The sequence below is a fragment of the Osmia lignaria genome, chromosome 2 (genome assembly GCF_051020975.1).
Source record: "Osmia lignaria lignaria isolate PbOS001 chromosome 2, iyOsmLign1, whole genome shotgun sequence".
NCBI classification, from domain to species: Eukaryota; Metazoa; Arthropoda; class Insecta; order Hymenoptera; family Megachilidae; genus Osmia; species Osmia lignaria.
The window spans coordinates 10,152,751-10,174,672 of NC_135033.1; the positions used below are offsets into that span (position 1 = coordinate 10,152,751).

The following is a 21,922-nucleotide window of genomic DNA, read 5'->3' on the forward strand; positions in this document are numbered from 1 at the left end:
TTATATTTTTGTTGCATCCCTTTGATTCTAAGTCTCTCAATCATTTTATGTTCTCTGATCCTTAGATTGCAATAAATTACCTTTACAAGGACTGTGATTTATTTTTAAACAATTACGCACAATACTTGCGAGATACGATCTGAGAAGATAGAAGGACACGAAGCTTGAGAGTCAGATTTCCTTTTGAGAATTATCTCACTTGATGCGCTCAGGATTTGTTTTAAATAAGGATTTGAAGTAACGCCAAGTAACTTGCTCGAGTTTGAATAAAAATAGATATGAATTAGGATTGATGGAATTACAGCTGGTTAACTTAATTTGAATAACTTTAGCTGGAATAATCAAATGATTCTATAAATTAAAGAAAAAAATTAATAATTTTATTGCAATCAAAGGATCAATGAAATTAGCATACCTGTTTCTCATTTCCTTCTTTATTATCTACATATCTTTAACAAGTTTCTATTTTTTGCGACGAATTCAGAACGGAGAAAGAGAGACCACAAACTCCACCATTTAATCCGGATTCGAAGGACTGTGGAATCCTGAGCTGCAGGCCGGCCTTTATACAGAGATTCGCCGGAATAAAGGTTCGTTAAGTTGTAATTCATCTTTTTATTTTTAACTCGAGAATGATGTAGGATTAATTTAACCCGCTAATTTTAATTAAACGAGTTCGTTTGAGAATCTAGTTGCAAAATGATCCATTTCCAATGTACCAGTTAATAGCTAGGGTCCCCCAAGGTCCATGGCCCCCATAAGACGATTTTGCGTCTAAGAATGCAAGAAGAGTAGTGTTTACTTGAATGCAAATCTAAATTAGTTATCCAAGCTTTAATGTTAATTTTATAAATTTTATAAATTTTATTTGAGGTCCTTTTTTTCAAGTCGTATATGTGAAGGGACCCTTTTTCGGAGCTCGCCACGGATCCCCGAAATTTCAGGGCCAGTTCTGTTAATAGCTTTTGTTTCGATGATGTATCATAGCGGACTTAACCGTGTACGGCGTACTCACGGATGTACAAACCAGGTGTCGTGAGTCACCATTGGAAAGGATACACGACATTGAAATGTAGCTGACATTCCGTCGAAGATTTTAAGTCATCGAAAGTTGGGCTAACGTTATCGATAACGATTGTTAATGTAAATACAGTTATACCTCTATAAGTCGTCATTTTCCTTTTCTCGTCATTAAAAAATTTACATGGTTTTTACTCCGTTTAAGTCGTCAAAATTTCTCGCTTCTTTGAGTGACGACTTATCGAGGTTTTACTGTATTCGAAATTTTTAAAAGTCTAAAATTTCCAAGTGTCATTAATTTGTTAAAAGCAAACGCTTTGTTATGCAAGTACAATGATTGTACTTGCCTGAAAAATCAAACTAGGATAGGTTCTCTAACGCTACTCTCCAAACATTTTCGTTTCCACTGTTTTATTAAGCGTAGCAGAACATTATCAGAAAAACGTTTTATCCTGTTCTCATCATCGTTAATGCGGCGTTTTACCTTCGTTAGTTAAAATGCACTCAAGGGTACAATAGTATCGAATCGATAAACCTGCTGCTTATCTAATCGGGTTTAATCGTTTGATCCGGCAGCAAGGATATAAGCAAAAATCGGTATTATCAACCGAATGAGTTTTTTTGTAATTCATTATAGAAGGGAAGACTTTTATCTGGATTTGTTTTCCTTCTTTCAATTAAAAATGTTGATCAAAAATATTACGTTGCTTTTATAAATGAATGATAAATCTAAATTTTTTTTAATACAAGAAATTCAAGAATTCTTCCAAGATGAATGAAACATTTTTGTTTCATTAAAAATCCACGAGAATACATTTCTGAGTTCACTTCTGAAAAAAATAAATGAATATTAAATTTTTTAAATTTGAAATTTAAAATTCTTTCCTTCCTCCAAAGGTTACAATAAATAACTATTAATGTTAGGCTTTCAAAAGATGTTCCAATGCAGCTGAAAAAAATACTTTGCTTTGAATATAAAAAAAATCTTGTGACAACATTCACTCACATGTACCGAAACGTGTTTTAAAAAAACGACAATTCTGTTCCTATTCCATGGAGATTGCAGATGTTCACAATCTTATCGTACGTATTTTTAATCCACTTGTGTGCACAAGTATTTGAAATACACAGAGACTTTGCGACACTCGTAACACCACAGTGAAAATACATCACACAACTTGTTTGATTTACCTGAACACGTGTCTTCCATCATCCGTGGTTCAAGGTTTAATTAACCCGCATTAACGATGATCCTTCCTGACGTCCACTGTGTTCAGCGAACAGCCGAACTATTATTTTTCCAGTACAATAGATACTCCTCGTTCAAAAGCAACACGAACTTCCTACACAATCCCAATTAAATTTAATTTGAAAAAAATTGTTTTTGTCCGTAGTCAGATATACAAGGTAAATTATATAACGATTGACAATATCGTTTCACGTTAAAAAAGCGTGAAAATTAATTAATTTGTAAAGATAGACACCCACAGCAATTAACTCTCGGATGGCGGACCACGAAGAGAGCCCCTATTTTAATTTAATTTTATATTTCACGTTATTTTCATTTTCTAAATTTTACCCTGTTCCTTTGAAAATTATTAAAAATTATCATTGTATAGGTTTTATAAGTTTGGATCACGATTGACCCAGGCTACAATGTTCAAGGCTTAAACTGTTGCTAAGAAACTGTATGGTTTTTGTTGTAGGTGTTTGTGTTCCTTCTCTCGTTTCTCGTAACGCTGCAACAAGCACTTAGTTCAGGTTACATTAATTCTGTGATCACAACCATTGAGAAGAGGTTCGAAATCCCGTCCAGCCTTTCAGGCGTCATTGCTAGCTCCTACGAAATTGGAAATGTCATCACCGTCATCTTCGTCAGCTATCTAGGTAGCCGGAGGCATATACCTGTGTGGATAGCGATTGGTAAGGAAATCAAATTATATAATAAACTTCTCTGTCATAGATAGGTTTATTTTCGAAAAACAAGTATTTGGAAGTGCGCTGCATCTTCCATTTATTTATGGAAATTTGAATAGATTGATGGCTGTTTCAGGCGCTGTTATAATGGGACTGGGATCGATGATCTTTATGGTGCCACATTTCACAGCTGAACCCAATTTGATGACAGCCGCGAATAATTCCAGTTCTGATAATATTTGTCGTGGGGTCTCGTTACGTGAACAGGACATGGGATTGGGTAAATTTTTAATACCAATTTACGTTAGCTTGAGAGTATAATTAATGAAAACATTAATCAGTGTATCTGTAATAAGTTTGATATTGAATGAAAAAAAAAGACAATTCGCCTGCTTTCATAGGTCGTTTATCGTCTGGATTATCATCTCCACCTTTGGCCCCGCACAACAATTTAAGAGGTGATAATTGCATTCAAGGATCTCCATCTACAGCTGGCCCTGTTATGTTATTTGTACTTGCTCAGTTATTATTAGGCTGTGGTGGTTCTCCTTTGTTTACCCTTGGTACCACTTACATAGATGATCATGTTCGACCAGAAAGTGCTTCATTGTATATTGGTAAGAATGTATGTTATTTAAAAAAATATCACGAACTCGATGCGTGCAATATTAAATAACACCAATCATTTGTTTCATTGTTTCAGGTTGTATGTACAGTATGGCAGCATTTGGACCAGTTTTAGGTTTCCTTCTTGGAGCTTATTTGTTATCATTTCATATGGATTCCTTTTCTGGAACAATAATTAGTATAGGTAATCAGAAAAATATCCAGTTAACTTCCAATTTTATAAAAGAATTTTATTACTAATTAATTATATGTAGATCCAGGTGATCATAGGTGGGTTGGCATGTGGTGGGGAGGATTCTTACTCTGCGGTTTACTCTTGATTCTGGTCGCAATTCCGTTCTTCAGTTTTCCAAAAACTCTGCAACGAGAGAAGGAGAAAATACGAATCATCGAGAAAACTAAATCGGCGTCGCAGAAGGAGAAGGAACCATGCAAGGAACCAAAAAAGGAGAAACTCGATGATAGTGGTTACGGGAAAGATGTGAAAGGTGCTATCTTGTATACCTTTCATTAAATCCCAGAAAGCTTCTCGATTTTATTCACAATTCTGTTAATAAAGCTAAGAAACCCCAACCTCTAAAAGAATCCTAGTTATCCCGATATTGAAATGATTGAAAATTGGGAGCGAATTGTCGAAAGTGGAATTTAAATTTCTTTTACAGATATTCCTAGAAGTATGTGGAGGCTGGTGTGCAATCCAGTGTACGTGGTAACGTGTTTGGGAGCATGTATGGAGCTAGTGATCGTTTCTGGCTTCGTTGTTTTCCTCCCCAAATACCTGGAGACTCAGTTCAGTCTGGGAAAAAGTCAAGCCAGTGTGTTCACCGGCTCTATAGCAATACCGGGTGCCTGTATTGGAATCTTCTTTGGCGGATGTTTGCTCAAACGTTTAGAATTAAGACCGAAAGGAGCGGTTCAGTTCGTTCTCGTATCGAACATCATATGCCTGGTGTGCTATGGCCTCCTCTTTTTCCTCGGTTGTGACAACGTTAAGATGGCTGGGACCACTATTCCGTACTTCAACAGCAGCACGAAGGGCCCGGAGCCCTTTCAAGTTAATCTCACTGCCGCATGCAACTTTGGTTGCGAATGTCGAATGACAGACGTCGAGCCGGTCTGTGGAAACAACGGTCTCACCTATTTCAGCCCTTGTCATGCAGGCTGCACTGCCTTCAGTTCGAAATCAAATTTCACTAATTGCGCATGTAAGTTTGATACAAAACTTCCGGCAGAGTTTAGTTTATAAGCTCTCTGTATTAACTTTCAATTTTCTATTTTCATTTCAGGTATACATGGAAATTTAACATTGTTGCCTCCCGCAGCACCAGAATTCGCAGAAGTCACTGTGGTACCGGTAGCCACTGCTGGTCCCTGCACTTCGCCATGCAGAACTATATTCCCTTTCTTAATCTTACTTTTCTTTATGACTTTTATCGTTGCTATCACTCAGATGCCTCTATTAATGATAGTGTTGCGGTTAGTTTGAATTTTATCCATGTACAGTTATACGCAGTTATTAAAACTGTATTTTTTTTATATATGTGACTTTGAACATTCTCTTTCAATATAGGTCAGTCTCGGAAGAAGAGAGGTCGTTTGCTTTGGGCATGCAATTCGTAATCTTCAGACTGTTCGGTTACATACCTGCTCCTATTTTATTCGGTAACTTAATTGACTCTACGTGCTTACTTTGGAAAAGCACTTGTGGAGAGAAAGGTGGACGATGTCTTCTTTACGACATCGAGCAATTTAGATATAGGTATTTTTGTTATGAAGCTCTTTGAAACAAGTGGAGTCGATAAATCAACTGATTCGAATCATTTTCAATGTTTTCAGATATGTTGGACTTTGTGCCGGCATTAAGATTTTAGCTCTGGCTTTGTTCCTTATTGATTGGTGGCTGGTTAGGAGGAGAAGACAGATGGAAGACCAAGCGCCGTCTTTCACTGTTAACGAGTTTGTAGGGTCAATTATCAGTCTTGACAAATGTGAGTATGCTGTTAGTTAAGTCCACTTGATTAGAGAATATTTATTTCCAATTGGTAAGGTGGTAAGGTAAGGTAGCAATTGGCAGTTGGATATTATTTATCCCGGAATGTTGCAGTGTTCGAAGAGAAACCGCATCATCACAACACTGGAGATGTGGACGGTGTTTCTCCTAACTCGGAGGTACCTACACCGTCATCGATCTCGTCACCAACGGAGCCTACGAAATCGACGAATCTTGAGGAGACTGGCTCGTCGAATCAAACGCAGGATTCGACGGAGACAGGGAATCGATCGAAGAACTCGATGAACGTTGATGTTCCCGACACGAGGCAAGCACCTCTAGCTATGGAAGAGCCAGACACTGAGGTGAAACCATTGACCGCTGGTCAAACGGAGAAGCTTGTACGGAACGTTTAATGTTTATCTCGTGTTAGTGGCTATGCAATTGAATATATCAAAGTGGTGATAACACGAGTCTGTGGCAAATTGTTTTAAGGTCAACTATCAGACGTTAAGAAGATGATGATCATGGCTTACAGAAACGACGAACCTTCAGACACCTCTAGAATCGAAGGTCCAATTTTAGTTTAACTCTATTTATTCTACTTATTGATTCCTGATTACAGGGCCTTACTTCAATTATGGCACGGTTAAGTTTCAATTGTACCTCTGAATACAGTGTACCGAATTTAGGATCGCTGAGGGCGATTTAAGTACTACATATCAATTTTCTTCGTCAGTTCAATCACCCGAGCAGTAAATAGGTAAATGTAGAAGCAGCAGACACTGTGAAAAATTATCAAGCAAAAGGTTGAGACATAACCTATGCTTGTTTATTTTAGAATTCTTCGTGCTTACACCTGACACCTTCGTAATAGGTTATCTAGGTAAGTGATGGTAGCGTTTTTTGTGAATGGGGTTTTATTTATTGCATGACCCCTTACAGCTCTACCTTATAGAGTAGAATAGAGTATTATAGTGTGTATACTATGAAGCCTATAAAGTCTATAGTATTACAGGAAATTGAAATAAGGCCATAAAAATTCTGCACAACTGTAGCAGTTTATTCTGATAGAATCTTAGTTACTTTAGAATCTTTCATCTTTAAAAGAGTGGAATGAGTAGAGGTACACTACTCTTGGAGCTTCAGTTTCAGGGTCCTAATTAATTTTAGACCTGAGTTCCTTTGCAAATTATAGATGGTGCGGAGAATCGCCTCTGTAAGTCATAATTATTACTTTTTTAACTCTCTGTACAAGGTACCTATATTATTAACCCTTTGCACTTCGATTTTTCCAAACAGGATAGTACATTTATTCTGGTTAATTTTAAAATGATCGTTACAGAAAATATAGATTATGAAAAATAACAAGTTCGCGAATATTTTTCATTATTTCAATACTAAAACTGGTACAAATTTTCTGAATGTAGTTCAAAACTAAATCATTGTACCTGAGATACTTGTTTGAAGCGCAAAGGGTTCTAAGGGGGTAAAATATTATAACTTTGAATAAAATGTGCTCGAGTGATTTGTACACACACACACACACGCGTATGGTGCTAATATACTTTTTTAACAAGTTCGAAAGACAAAGAATTATCTCATATCGTTCCGTACATTATCGAAATACAGATTTAAATTACGTTGAAGGTGTTAAGTGAATCGTCTGTTCTCGCATACATTCAGCGCGCCGAATGACAAATATTTTTGCGTGAAAAAGGAAATACACTGGTTTTATCGGACGAAATGATTTGCCACAGATTTGTCTTCTATGGTTTGGCTATTTTTTAGGAACTAATATATATATATATATATCACTAGGGTGTACATTTTTACGGTGATGCGATATATATGTCAATAAGTAGGAACTTAATAGGTGAACTACAGCTCGTTTCTGTCAAAGCAGCTTGAAATTAACTTAAAAAAAAAAGCGCTGCCTGAAACGAGTTTCGATGAAAAGAGTCTTGCACGGTTTGAAGAAAAAAAAAAAAAGAAAAACGAGCGAAAGGAAAAATTAGGAAAGGAATGACCAACAAGGACAAAAGAGATACACTGTAAATATAAAAATTCCTGCCTTAAGAAATACAAGACTAGAGAAACGTATATTTAACAAACAAACAAAAAAAATATAACTGATTAAGCGAACGATAGATTTAACTATCTATAAATATGAATATCATTATAATTGCAGATCGAGAGCTGCGATTTATTTTATAACTATAGCGTTAGGCTTTCTCATGAAACAAAAGAAAAAAAAATGAAGTAGTCAATTTAACGTGTAGCGATGTATAAGAAAAAGAACAAAAAAAAAAAAAATAGAATTTAACACGACGATCGTAAGATTGTAAACTCGTTTACAAGATAATTTTTTGACACGATGCAATAGCCGTACATTTTTATTCTTCGCAAACGGAACGTCGACAAAATCACGCTTTCTTTTCTTCGTTTTTTTTTTTCTTTTTTTTTTAACGAAGCGACACACGATCTCTAACGTTTCTTTCCTTCCGAAACGATCCGTATCGAGCGATACTACAAAGTTAAGAAGCTTTCGGAACTTCGAATGCAAGCGTGCGAATCATTATTTTCGTTTTCTCGTATACACTTCGTGTCCTCTGCGTAGGAGCGAATTATGCTTCCAAGCAACGAAACGAAAGGATGTATGTAAGAGGAACAATCGAGGTTTAGTTGACGAACGATGGCCTCGCATGGGTCAATCGAGGAAATCCGATTTTACACCATTGGACTCGCTTCTTCTTAAGGAGAGTCCGCTCGTTGTTTTGTACCTGAATGCCTCTCGTATCAATTTCGATGTAACAAAACAATGAAAGAAACTATGTAGAAAAAAGAAAACTCACTCAGGAAAATGAAATTCTATAGGGTGTAAGAAGCACCGTTTGATTCAGTGGAAAGATATATAGAGAAGAGACACGAGTAAGTGCAAACAAAAAAAAAAAAAGAAAAAAAAACAAAAAAAAAGGAATCCTAGCTTAAGAGAGAAAATTAAGAAAAAATATAATGTTACTCCTATCAGCTCAATTTTGTTTTAAGCAAAATAACGTTGAACCGAAGAAATTTTACCACGAAAAACGTTTTAACCAGATTGATAAATAAGAGAACTCTATTCGCATGAAATTCATGATTTCAACCGTTTTTCTCAGTCGCTTCGGGGTATGAAATCGTTTTACAAGATAAATATATATATATATATACACACACATATTATGCTTAAATTAGGATGAAGCGAAGAGAAATGAAAGAGTATAGTCTTAATTTTTACACGGTCTCGATAAACTAATATGCTGACGTTGTCTACAGCATTTACTTACGTTTAAACACTTAACCATATGTACCGATATATCTCGCACGCTGTTTGACCCGCGTCACTGTCAATTTTTCAAAATGTGTAGTTACACGCTACTCTATTATATATATATATATATATATATTTTAGAGGGAAAATTTTGATGTATGCACGATCGTGTAACGTCCGCAGGGTCGATCGTTCGAATGATTTTAAGAGGCCGTGATGATCTCTCCTAAACCGCGTATTGTCAAGAACTTATTATATTATACATAACTACTTTGTGATATAGAAACAAAGTCGAACGATAGGCTTTGCCGGACGGGTGTAGAGGATTTAAAGAAGGGAAATATGTGCTGTGAATAATAGAAAAGGAAATTATGAAAGAAAGCGGGAAAGGAATGCGCGTCGAATCAAATTTCATTTGCAATTTCCACACTGAATTATATTATTTATTCAGATAAATAGTATTCTTACAATCGCTAATATTACATAAAAAAATGAAAATTGATACCATTTACAAATCCAAAGGAATTTTATAATTTCTTGTTATACTACACACTCTTGTTATTTAAATTGAAACCTGGCTAATATTATAAAATTATTTTTTCTACAAAATGCTATTTATCTAAACAAATGATATAAATCAGCCTTCACGTATTGTCTTGTCGAGTGATTAGGAGGGATGTCAATTGTTCACGTCATCCGCCGCAACTGTACATAGAAAAGTAGTTAGAACGATTTTCTATCGAGCAAAATCGGGATGAAAGAGTACGCGTTACGTGTAAAGTACGCGATTCAATTAGGAGCTGCGATCGTCGAACAAATAATCACACGGTTCTGTTTCTACGAGGATATTTTTTTAGTCGAGAGGGTGCGAACGATTCGATCGCCTCCCGCGCAATATTTAAATCGTGTTACTTAAATAATTTTTTTTTTTTTTTTTTATACATAATTTTCTCGGTATTATATATTTTGTAGCGAATCATGCGAGCGTGCAAAAATCGTGTTTCTTATATTTTAAAATGCGTCCTGCGTCGCCGATGGTTTGATACCAGGGTTAATATGATCGAAGATTGAAACAAAGTGAAAGAAACTCATAGTATAATTATAGTTTTATTACAACCAAGCATTATATATTTTTGAATGCTGGTTTGCCATGAATCTTCAATTTCAAGCGGCACGGAACTTGTTCATACAAATATCTATTCTCAATTTCATTTATCCATCATTATTTCTATAATTATTGTTATTATTACAGCGCTTTGATTATCTATTATACTAGTATACTCATCTTTAGTTAGTTAGTTTAATTACGTTTATTTGTAGCTTATTAAACGTTTAATCAGGAACGATATCTGTTTCTGTTTCTTTTTCCTTTCTTTTTCGGTCGTACGATTTTGATTTATTGTACGTAATACATTCCCAAGTTACAGTTAAAAAAAGGAACAGAAGCGAAATAATAAAAGAAAAAGAAAATTATAACAAAAAAAATATATATATATAACAGAGTTTAGAGAGGGTTGCGTTTAAAGTATTAGGTAGGAAGTTCTAAAACAAATATAACGATGAAAATTAAATTAAAGAATGTTGTGTACATAGATATTGACTATTGTATATGATTAATATAAACTGCTTATAGATGTAATGTATTTTTTGTAGGGACCATAATATATAAACAGAACAATATGAGACGTGTTAGAACGGTACTGATAAGAGTGATATAAAGATATGAATAGAAATGGTTCTATGCGAAGTTTCGTGAAAAAGAAAAAAAAAGCAATACCCGTTTGCTTATGGGAGGAGAGACGAGATGAGTGTCCTGAGAATTATGAATTCAGAGATATATTATAAAAGCTCAGTAAAGAAAATTTAGAGGTACACCATGTCGAGTGTTTACGATCGGCTAAGAATGATAAACGATTATATTTTCTTTGTACAATTCGTGAAAGAGGCCCGTTTAATGAATTCGATCTTTTCTGCGAGTCAAATACTTTGGGCCTCGAAAATTGAAGTTAATTATCGTCCAAGGCTGCTTCTGACTGAGCCCATTAATGGAGATCATCTTAAATTAATATTGTTCTGTAATGGTTTCTTAATTTAACACTTTGATGTACATTTTGTAAATTCTACAAAATGTAGACTTGCAATTTTAGAAAATTATAAAAGGCCCCATATTATAAATTTGAGTAACATTTATAACAAAATTACAATTCTATTTTCCTTTCTTAATTAAATTTGTAGATATAGCAATTTTTGATCAAATTCTATAACAACAAAATTTGGGAAAAATATAAAAGAATGCAGAATGCAGCCTTGAACGATCAATTAAGATTCAAAACAATATGGAATGATTAAAATTCTTAGGAAGGAGGATTTTATTTATATCCATGTGGCCACAGTTTGTCTGAAAATGGTGAAAAGGATTATGTTGAATGAGTCTGAAAGCATTTTAGTTTGATTCCAGCAATTTCTAAAGCGATGCCATTTCATTACACGAACAAGGACACATACACACGCATACACACTGTACGTTACTTTGTTATATTTCGAATATTGTACGAATTCTTACAAAAAGAGATCGCTTGAATTTAGTCGGCGAGCAAATCACCTGTTCGGTGTGGTTTGTCCATCAGAAATCAATCTTTTTTGATACGCGAATCGATGGAAAGATCATAATCGATCCCGTTGTTGAACACTCGAAATAATATGCCTTAAAAAAATGAAAGATTAAAAAAAAAAAGAAGCGTAATTCATAAGGAACGCTGACGATGGTACAAGTGGCGCGTGAAAATCAATGGTGACGGACGATCGTAATTTGCAGAGAAAAAAATATATATATATATATTATAAAAATCATGTTAGATGTAAGAGAATCTCGTATTGTCGATTGATTTATCGTTTCCTCGATTAACATAATTTTAAAATCCTACATAGAAAAGTATGTTGTGCGTGCGCGGTCGAGAAGACACTGTTTTGTGGTTTTTATTTTATTCTCTAGAGAGAATTTTCTCTGTTTTCGTATCGAACACGTGAATCTCTTCCTTAGGTTCGATAACGAACACTGATTCATTCGGAAAAATTAATTTTTATTTCATTCTTCTCCCTCGACCCGGTGATTGGAAAATAACGACGACGATGATCGTGGTTGTTATTTCGCACCGCTGGTCGAAACTTAACTTTTTATTTCCCTCTCTCAGAAGTAAGGCACAAACAATGTATTTACAATGAATAAATGTTTTGAAAACTGTTAAACCCTATACCTTATTAATATTATTAAATTAAAAAGGAGGGAAATTTATTTTAAAAAAGTGTAAATTCATGTTTTTGTCATTGCTTTGATCAAGTTTAATGATTACAATTGTTTCTTGGAAAGCGACGTAGTATTACCGGAACAATATTGCATGACTAACGTTACTTTTCTTCGAAAAGATTACCGTATCATTCCATTGAATCATACTTATAAAAAGGAACGCCTATTTAAAGAGATATATTCTTTAAAAATTATTTTATAAAATTATCCCTCTATCAGACTTGCACATTCTTTGTGCGCTGTTCATTAGACACGCCTTGTACGGGTGACCTACGTCAAACAAATAAAAATAGCCAGGTTCGCGCACGTGTCGTCGATGTATAATAATTATTCGGGGCGTTGCAAGGCGCGAAATTTAATCGAACTAGCATTCGACGTATATTAACTCTAAAAAAAAATTGTTGCAGGTCGGTGTAATTATTACAACATCGTATCTACGATATAGGACTTTCTTAGAAAACGATGCAACGATTAATTTCGTTTGATCAGCCAGAGAGCATAAACTGTCACCCATTGGTCAATAAGAAAAAAACCAGACGAAGATAACGTTTCGCAACTTTGTTGGTCGGCAAAATCGCGTGCGTCACCAGGCGACCGTTCAAATGTTGCGCGCCACGGGTGACCAATCGCGTTACGGGACGCCTGTAGCCACCTCGCGGCCTTGTTCGGCCATTTCCGTCAGTTGTCCACAGGCTTCTTTAGCGTGCGGACGTACGTGAGTGTTCAGTGTGTTCTGTCAGCTACGGAGTCGCGTTTTCGCTAACGAACGCCCCACCGTACCTTCCATATTCAATGTGTATGGCGATTCAGGTGAGTGTTTAAACGAAATACGTATCGTAGAAAGGTAATTCGTCCGACAAAAACGTGTTCTCGCGTCGAGTGGCTGACCGTTTGACGAAAAAGTCGATCGTTGCATTCGCGGCAGCCGTCGTGTTACACGCGCGTGTCCTTCGTCTGGCTGCGTGCTTCTCTTTGTATATGTGCGTGCGCGTGTGTGTGTATTATATATATATATATATGTAGATTATACATATTCGCATTACGTGTGTTACTCGGTTTGCGACCTCATGCGTACGTGTGCGCGCGCGCGCGCACACGCTTTTGCGTACACGAATCGGCCCCTCGCCTTGTACACGCTTTGAAATGCGTGTGTGCGCGGACGACGAACTCTGGCGTCCCGTCGAAAGCCGCCGCCACCATAGCCAGCCCATTCGTTCTTCCCTTCGTTTCGAAATAATCCCTAGCCATTGGTAGGCGTCGAAAAGACGCGTTTCTTTTCGTCGATCATCCCCGACCTGTTTCCCTCGAGAAAACTTTCACGCCAGACCGTCCGCATTGTTTCACGGCAACCAGCCGCAAATTCCGTGAACGATTCCGGACGACACGGCATGCCATGCGCCGAAAGGCTATACCTATGATGGAGTAGTCCTTCATTCCTTCGTTCAGACGATTGTGGGGGCTGAAAAACGCGTTCCGTTGCCCGTGTACCGAGTGACAGGCGGTCGGGGCTAGTGGTGAACGACGGATGGATAACACGCGGAGTGCACGCCGGGGGCACGCGTGCTTCTGTTTTGCATCGCATCGTGGACACTTATTACAACGATCCACGATGATCGATCGCGCGGACACACCCGTTTCACGCGGAAATCGAATCGCTTTCAACCGCCGCGATATCCTGCCACGGTAGCTAGCCTCGACGTCGTTGTTTCCTTACGCGCGAATTAAGATGGCAGAATCACGCGAGTTCGGTTTCAAACGAAGGAAAAACGTGTGGATGTGTATTTCTCGCAAAGTTTGTGATCTCGCGTTTAATGGGTCGTTACGATGATCGCGAGATCGATTTTAACTGGACGAAGACGGTCGTTGTCCTCGCGTTAGCAATCGTTCATTGGAGCATCTGGTTACAAAAGGGACTTCCGCTTTCTAGCTGTGAGTGACAATTTCCTGTTACATAAATTAAAGTTAATTATAAATCCATTTCATACTATGAACTGAAACGAAAATTTAACGTTCACTGGCAAGCGTGGCACATTACATTTATAGGTTAAGTAGTCAAAGATTTTAACGTCATAGCTTGTGGATGTATTTATTGAATGAATACATTTATTACAACGTGTATGTTATTTTTTGACTACAAAGTTTGATACATCGAAGTATAGGTTGTATTTGAACTTGGAAAGAATTGATCGAACGATTATCGGGGAGAAATGTAAAACATATTGTATAGATATACTGGTTGCTTCGAAATTATCAGGTTGACCAATGTCATGATTTTGCGTCATTCTGCGAAATGATTCACGTTGTACTGCTATCGCGTGTCGCGTGAAATTACATTTCGATAAAATTTCCTGTTTATTGAAAATCGTAAGGAATCGAAATCGATATCGATTGTCGATATCAGATCGATATATCGCAGGATACTTGGGTCACGAACGAACCAGTTGGTTTCTATGAATCGTTTGAAAAACGTGAAACCAAAATAATGTCAGGCCGTTGCGGGTTTGTTCTTGCTCGACGGCCATGTTAATAAATTAGAATACATTTATGGTCCCCAACGTGTTTCACCAGTCGAATGACGTCAAGAAACGCAAGGTCGTGCGTGCATCTTTCAACCATTCCGCAGTCCATTAATTTGCAATTATTTCGAGCACAAGTGGCACCAAATGAATGTCACCGACTGGCACAAAAATTATAGAGAAGGAGTAGCATTTATAATTTAATAGTCGACTTCAGTCTAGGTTAGGTTAAGTATTATATTCGGCATTCATGATATTAGGAAATACGGTTGTATTCATTTTTTCTGATAAAATATAAGCACACCAGTGGCAGAAATTATTTTCATACATGCTTGTGCGTATTTCGATTGACGTCAGTGGGAACGATAAATACGAATCGCATTATTACAAGACACCTTGCGCCTCGTGCAACTGTTACAAAGCCATGTAAGTTAGGATGCGGTTACGCATGGAATATCATCTGGTTCCTTAAATAAAAAATATTAGCAACTCGGTGTTGCATTTCCTCTACATCCGTTTACAGCAATCAAGTTAAACAAAATGGTGTAGTACCAAGCAAAATAAACTTCCTTAAGAAAATTATTTTAAAAAAAATTCTCTAAATCTTAATTTTAAAGATATTTTTATTATTACATACAATTTTCAATGAATAAATATCACAAAATATAATTTGTAACCAAGGAGTATGAATAGTGCAATAAACATCCAATCAAATCTCCCGTAAACGTTGCGCGCACGTGATTGGTCCACAGTCTCCTATATATATGGGGCCATCTCTGTTGCACCGTCATTCTCCCAGGAGAAGCCCACGGTGCTTGTTACCGTACAGTTCCCGCGGGAAAAATTGTAGAACGGCATATCCAGGAAATTTTTCTAATTGCAAACTCTTGTAGATGTACATTCAGAGAATTCATCTAGGACTTACGGAGTCGTATAACATAGAGCATGATTTTTCTGAATAGAAATCTTGTTATCTCTTTGGCGTGTCACTTTACAAGACCACGTGCGCATCTAGTTTACGCGGGACATCGGATTACGGCTGGTCGTATTTCACTTATGTGATGCTTATTAAATTCAGCACACGTCACTGAATCTTGCATCTCATTGTCTTGACCGTCAGAAAGTATTGTGAACAATTACAATTCTAAAAAATTGCTCTTATCAACGCGTTCAGCGTCGACCGTGTATCTCATTATCGGTTTCGATCATATCAATTAAATACCGGTCCTTTTAAAAATTTTTTTATCGAATTTCTATTGTTTGTTACAATTTAGTTTATCCTTCTCTATGGAATATCAAATGGCGATTTTCGCGGGTAAAACTAATAGTCAGAGTTTAAACGGGGCTGGGAGATACGCAGGCTATCGATCGGCATTCACTCGATTGTTTCGTCAGTGTTTTCTAAACGCTCCCTTTGTTTCACCTCCCGGGCTATTGTTCTTTGTTGCCGATACATAGGTGCTCGTTACCATTGCGAATACACGCGTGTCACGTATTTACACGCTCGTAAGTACCTTTCGGTTAGCTTGTATGAATTTGTCATTTTTTGGAAGTAACCGTTTCCTTATCGAATTTTTATCCGTGGAAGAGTTGTAAAGTTCAGCCATTGTTATACGGGTCCCACGTGCTTCCTTTTAGTTTCAAGGCAACCTTGCGAAACCAGAACGCATAAAATGAGTGAAAAATGTGTCAAGGTTGACGATCGATTGATACGAAATAAAGGACGATGTAGAAGCTTAATTACCGGTCGGAGTAGACGTAGAATGCGATTGGGAACGAGTACAGGTTTATTTTATTTTATTTTCAACCAGGATGGATGAAAATGAAAGGAAATGGAGCATGGTGGATTTTCATTCATAAAATTGTGCCACGTGACATATTTTCTAGGTCTGGGTCAGAATCGACCCGGCTCCGTCGTTCAATTTATGAATTTTTTTAAATTGTAGCTCCAAAGCAATTGATCGATAAATTTTTAATTTTTTGAAGTTAATCAATTTGGCGATTGATTCCGATTTAATTAAAATTTATTCGCGTCAATTGAAATGTTCCATTTCTGCGTGAATCTCTTCTGGGGGCTGATCGTTCAGCTTTACATATCGTTGTCGATACGTGATAACAGCTTTCAATAACGCCTACAACTCGCTGAATAGAACCTAGTTTCCTGTTATGTAAATTGCGTTACATTACATAACGGTGAACGGTCGGAACAGGAAGCGAGGAGTGGCTAACGCGAAGCTAATACTAGAATTCTAACCGTGTTGCTCCTCATTAACCACAATATCGTATGTTACGCGACAAAACGCACGTTTCAACGCGTATCCCATTCAAAATCGATAACAATGTACGTTGAATGTCGCCTCCTTTCAAACGGGCAAATGTTCCTCGAGATAATTACTAATTTAACCGTTCAAAAGAAGAAGAATTCTAACGAAATTAAGTTAAAATTGGGTCTCTCCCCATGGTCCGCCCTCCGAAGGCAAAATTATAGATATTATTTTATCCAGCAAAGATTTATAAGATAATACACCAGAGGGTTAATTTTTCTTCTATATAAGGCGAAAATAAGAAATAATACCGGCAACTTCGAGAAAAGAGCCTCGTTCCGTAGCCTTCACCTTCATCTCGAAGGTTTCTCAGCAATAGAATGATTAGACAGAAAAAAAGAGCAAACGAAGCGCGAAATAGGTACAATGTGTGCACACGCGCGTTCATCAGAGTGCACGTAACACGAAGAGTGTTCAGGGTTGATATATCTCTCGTCTTGGTCTCGTTTTTCCACTGGCGAACGCGACCAACCACCCTCCGGTTCGAGATTATTCTCCAAGACGCTTCTTCTTTCCTTTATCACAGCCACGTGTCAGATTTAAATTACTATCAAGAGCAGACGGGTCCACGGGTTACCCGTGTGCATCATCATTCGAGCAAGCTTCTTTGGTTACGATTCTTCAAACTTCTTTTTCACTCCTCTTCGTACGCGATGACCTTTTCTTCTTCTTTTTTCTGGGAAAAAGGTTGGTTAGTTTCCAAGGAAAATTATTGTTAGAAAGATTACATATAGGTGGATTGAACGTTGGAGGAAGTCTATAATTTATTTTTCACTTCAAAATTTTTATTTTGAAAGCGTTTAACGCATCCTCCCCCGGGGTGTTTAATCTTATCTAGAAGACAAATTTCTAACAAATTTCCTTGGGACCCTTTGGGTGCCACTTTTCTCTTCGTACACGTGTCAGATCTGCGTGGAAAGAAAAGAGCAAGGCTTCTTCGGTCATAAACCATTCCTCCGGGATGCATTATTCGGGTTTATCCATGCCCACCTTCGGGATTCGTCGGTGCATCTAACAGCTTCCGCTTCGGAAAACCTATTGCCGTCGTTCGTGAAAGAAAGGAGCGAAAACACTTTGTCGTATGGTAGCTGTGAAATTTGGAAGCATTCTGGTGAAAGGGAAAGAGGCAGGATTTTTTGTGCTAAAAATCTATTACACAATAGACTCCGTCTTGGGGCTCTCTCCATGGTCCGCCGTCGGAGGATCAAAGCATGCTAGTGCTATCCTTCCACTATCATTGTCTATAAGAGTTTGCTATATTATAAATTGAAAAGCAAACAATTTTGTTTAGAATAATAGAAAATTATACAGATATTTCTGATAGGAAACAGGATCGTTGCACTGGGTGCAGCTCGAGCACTTGTAAAGCGATCCGCGTCGGGCTACCACCCACGTCGCCGTCGAATCAATTTATGGTAACATTGTGTCCTATCTACCCGAAACACGCGATAACGTTCGTCGAACGAGGTGAAAAGTCGCGGCGAAAGAAACGCCCTCGACGAGACACACCTGTGCCCCGAAAGGGAAAGACAAAGAGCTCTCGAAAATAGACGGTCGCATAGCTACTCTCGCTTTCACGCGTCGCCTTCCCTTTTTGCTTCTTTTCAATTTCGCGCTACTATTTCACCGGAGACAGAGGTGCCTGTTGCTCCCCTCGAACCTTCCTTCTTCCTTACCATCTTTTCCACCGCGATACCGCAATAGCTGAAAGATAAATAAATAGGATTAAACAGTTGAAATTTCGGCACTTCAAAAGCGTTTCATTGTTGACACACGATTCGGTGGTGCCGATAAAGGGAGTTCTGTCGACGGACCACCCTTGCTGCTTTTCTAAACGGAGACGCAACAAGCGTGGATGATGTTTCACGTGCAAACACCTTTGTTTTTGTCATTCGAGATCGTAGTGTTATACAAACACGGTAATAAACCCGATAGAGACGGGTGTCCGAAGTGATGGGTTGGCAACCATTTCGAGTGGACGTTGTATATTGTACGCGACGAACACGTTGCGATTTCGTTTCAAATATCGTTTCACTGTTGAAATTTATAGAGGTCTGAAGGTTTTAGGAACCGTAACTTATGTAAATTAATAGAGTTAAATTTGGAGCAATGAGAAATTTCGCAATTGCAGAAAATCTAAATTTTTGTCTATTTTTGAACATCTCAGGGTTAGCGTGTCTTCGAAAGGGTTGAAAGGTTTTATCTTGAGAAGATAAAAATGGAAAGCGATTTTCTGAAGTTTCCAGACTAAAATCAAGCGTGTTAGGTCAGCGACCAGTTATTTTCTGACCTCTGATGAGATTCATTCGATGCAGACAACGAGGAAAAAGTTGCTTTCGTGCCGTCTCGGTGACTAGTCGTGCAGTTTTATACACATTTTGCCCTCATTTTCTTCGTTTTTCCACCCACTCGACGAGCTTTGTTTGCCGAGCAAACGACGGGCGATTGAATTCGTGAAAAATACGTTGTTTCGTCGTTTACCATCGGCCAACAAAGTGCTTGCGCGTGTACCTTTCAACTGCGCGGCTAATTGAAAGGCTGGTTACTTGAAATCCGAACTAGGTGAGAGTTTTTGAATTTCACTTATTAATTAGGTTAATTAGGGGAGCGTTGGATCACATCCGTGACATAGTTTTCAACTCAGAAGAATAACTTAATTTTATTTCCTTCTTCGTTTCAATTTCTTGCATATTATCAGAATAACAAACAATTGAGAATCAAATAAATCAACAAAGTTTCTTGATACTTATCATTCCGACGATGATTCTTCCTCGATAATGTCCGTATATAATTGTTTGCTCTTACGTAACCCGTCAATTAAACTGTTAACTGCGGGTAATTAGTCTGGCAACAATAGAAACAGCTGGTGTACCTAATCTGAATGCGCGGTGAATTGATACATTACTGCAATATGGGAACGTTTAAATTGTCTCGGAAAAGTACGAAAGAACATTTTCATTAGCATCTGTTGCACATTACGATCTCGTGCGTTTGGTTTTATTGACGCAATGGTGAAAATTACCACCTACGCGATAATTATCATCGTTACACAATTGCGCCAATATTTTTTCTATCTTTTTATTTATCTTTGAACACCTTTCGTAATGAGAAAATAAAATATTTTCCTTATTTTAACAATAAGAAAATTTTAAAAATTCTTGTTTTCCCAAAAATGAAAAAAAAATGGCGATGCCCCCGATTCCCATCCTTCCCCATCGGCATCCCTGGGGAGACTGACTATGGAGTGGGTGGGCCTCATATATATAGGCCTGTGGCGGACCGCCATTTGCGAATAAAAGCTTGTGCGGGAAAATTTGAATTGAAACTTATTAAATTTTATATTTAATAATTAAAAATTGTATTATTTTCTTTCTAAATTATTTTTAATATTAATATCGTCAAAATTAAGATCTTGAGAATTCCCGTTTCCCCTATATCGCTATTTTCCCTAGGGAAGTCTGATTCGACCGCTGGTATGCTTAACCCAGGCCTCGTTTCCGTGAATCGATAACGCGCTGCTCCGATGAACGAAACGTTTTGTGATAGCTGGAGGTCTGTAAAAATCTCGGCAACGATTTCGAAACCTGTTGAACGGGTTTCTTATTTTTAACCGGCTCCATTTTTGCCCGTGGCGGTTTAATAGCATCCACAGGGAACTGAGAGCTCGTCGCTTCCTTCTGATGTCTCGTCTCGATTATGAATCGAACAAACGGGATAATTAAAGTGGTCGCGGCGAGCCTCTTCAGAAATTCTGTTACTCGTTTGTTGATCCGACGCGATACCTTAGTTGACGTCACTTGAAACTGGATAAATGAAATGAATTGAAGTAAAATGAATGGTCCTCGACTTTTAACCCTTTATACACTGTATTACTCAACCACACTGACTCAATTTCATTCGTTTCGCAGTAATTCTTATATTTTCAAGAATATCCTTCAACAATCGTTATTGTTATCCTATTTTCGGGCCATTTTTCAAATACACAAAAGCGCAGGAAGATATTGAAATTTAAAATTTAAGAAAGCTTAATTTTAAAGGCACTTAACTAATTTTTATTTTTTTCTCGTTTCAGGTAAACAACTTTCTTAAATCCTGGGATATTGATCGACCCATTTTAAGATACCAACTCCTTTTGCTTTTTCCTGTTAAAAATGCTGAACACGTAAGCTCGCTCGCTGTCAGGTAATAAAAAACTCCTAGTTATTCCATAACGTTTTATTCGCGAAATACGAATATTCTGACCCTGGGAAAGAGGAATAGAAGTCGAAAAGGATATTCAATGCCAGACGGGTGGATGACCGGTGTCACTGACCTTGCTTAACGATCGCCTGTGTCTGCAAGCTCCCCGTCAACTTCGATTACAGAGGGGGATGCTAATGCTGTTAACGTTCGAATTTAGGGAGGGTTAGTTCCGTTTAGTATAATACACGATGAAGTATAGTAAATGTACGAGAATCTATTTCTCTCAGTTAAAATGTCTTATTTCCCTGCTTTTGGGCCTCTAAATGTTAGGACAATAGAGCTGAAAAGGGTAACATTGTATGATTTTTGCAACACCACTTTGTTTATTATTGCACGGGATCCCAATTAATGTTGGAACATCTGTAATTGACCGGTTGATCAATCAGAACCTGTGCTTCATAATCAGTGATCCGTAACATGATCTTGTGCACCTTACATTGACGATAGCAAGGTGCACTTAAGTACATATTAAGTTTATTACAAATGCACCTAAGGGGAACTAATTTATTTTTTATTCTATTAGAAAGCCTGCTTTTTATTTTGAAATTTGTATGATACTTTTTATTGAAAATTATATTTGATTTGAAGCGATATTTCGAGTAAAATATTTCAGTGAACTCAGCATGAACTTTTAAACGAAAGATTACACGATACGACGATATGTCCCTAGAG

At 37.4% G+C, this 21,922-nt stretch overlaps 1 protein-coding gene across 1 annotated transcript in view; it reads left to right on the forward strand.

Annotated features, from left to right (window-relative positions):
- LOC117608428 (Organic anion transporting polypeptide 30B) overlaps positions 1–21,922 on the forward strand; it is a 54,167-nt gene that overhangs the window by 18,824 nt on the left and 13,421 nt on the right. The window contains 10 exon segments of the mRNA XM_076692606.1: positions 485–590; positions 2,727–2,943; positions 3,074–3,217; positions 3,339–3,554; positions 3,641–3,748; positions 3,819–4,052; positions 4,227–5,040; positions 5,135–5,323; positions 5,401–5,552; positions 5,669–12,978. Of these exon segments, the coding sequence (XP_076548721.1) occupies positions 485–590; positions 2,727–2,943; positions 3,074–3,217; positions 3,339–3,554; positions 3,641–3,748; positions 3,819–4,052; positions 4,227–5,040; positions 5,135–5,323; positions 5,401–5,552; positions 5,669–5,970 (2,482 nt within the window). The 3' untranslated portion in view covers positions 5,971–12,978.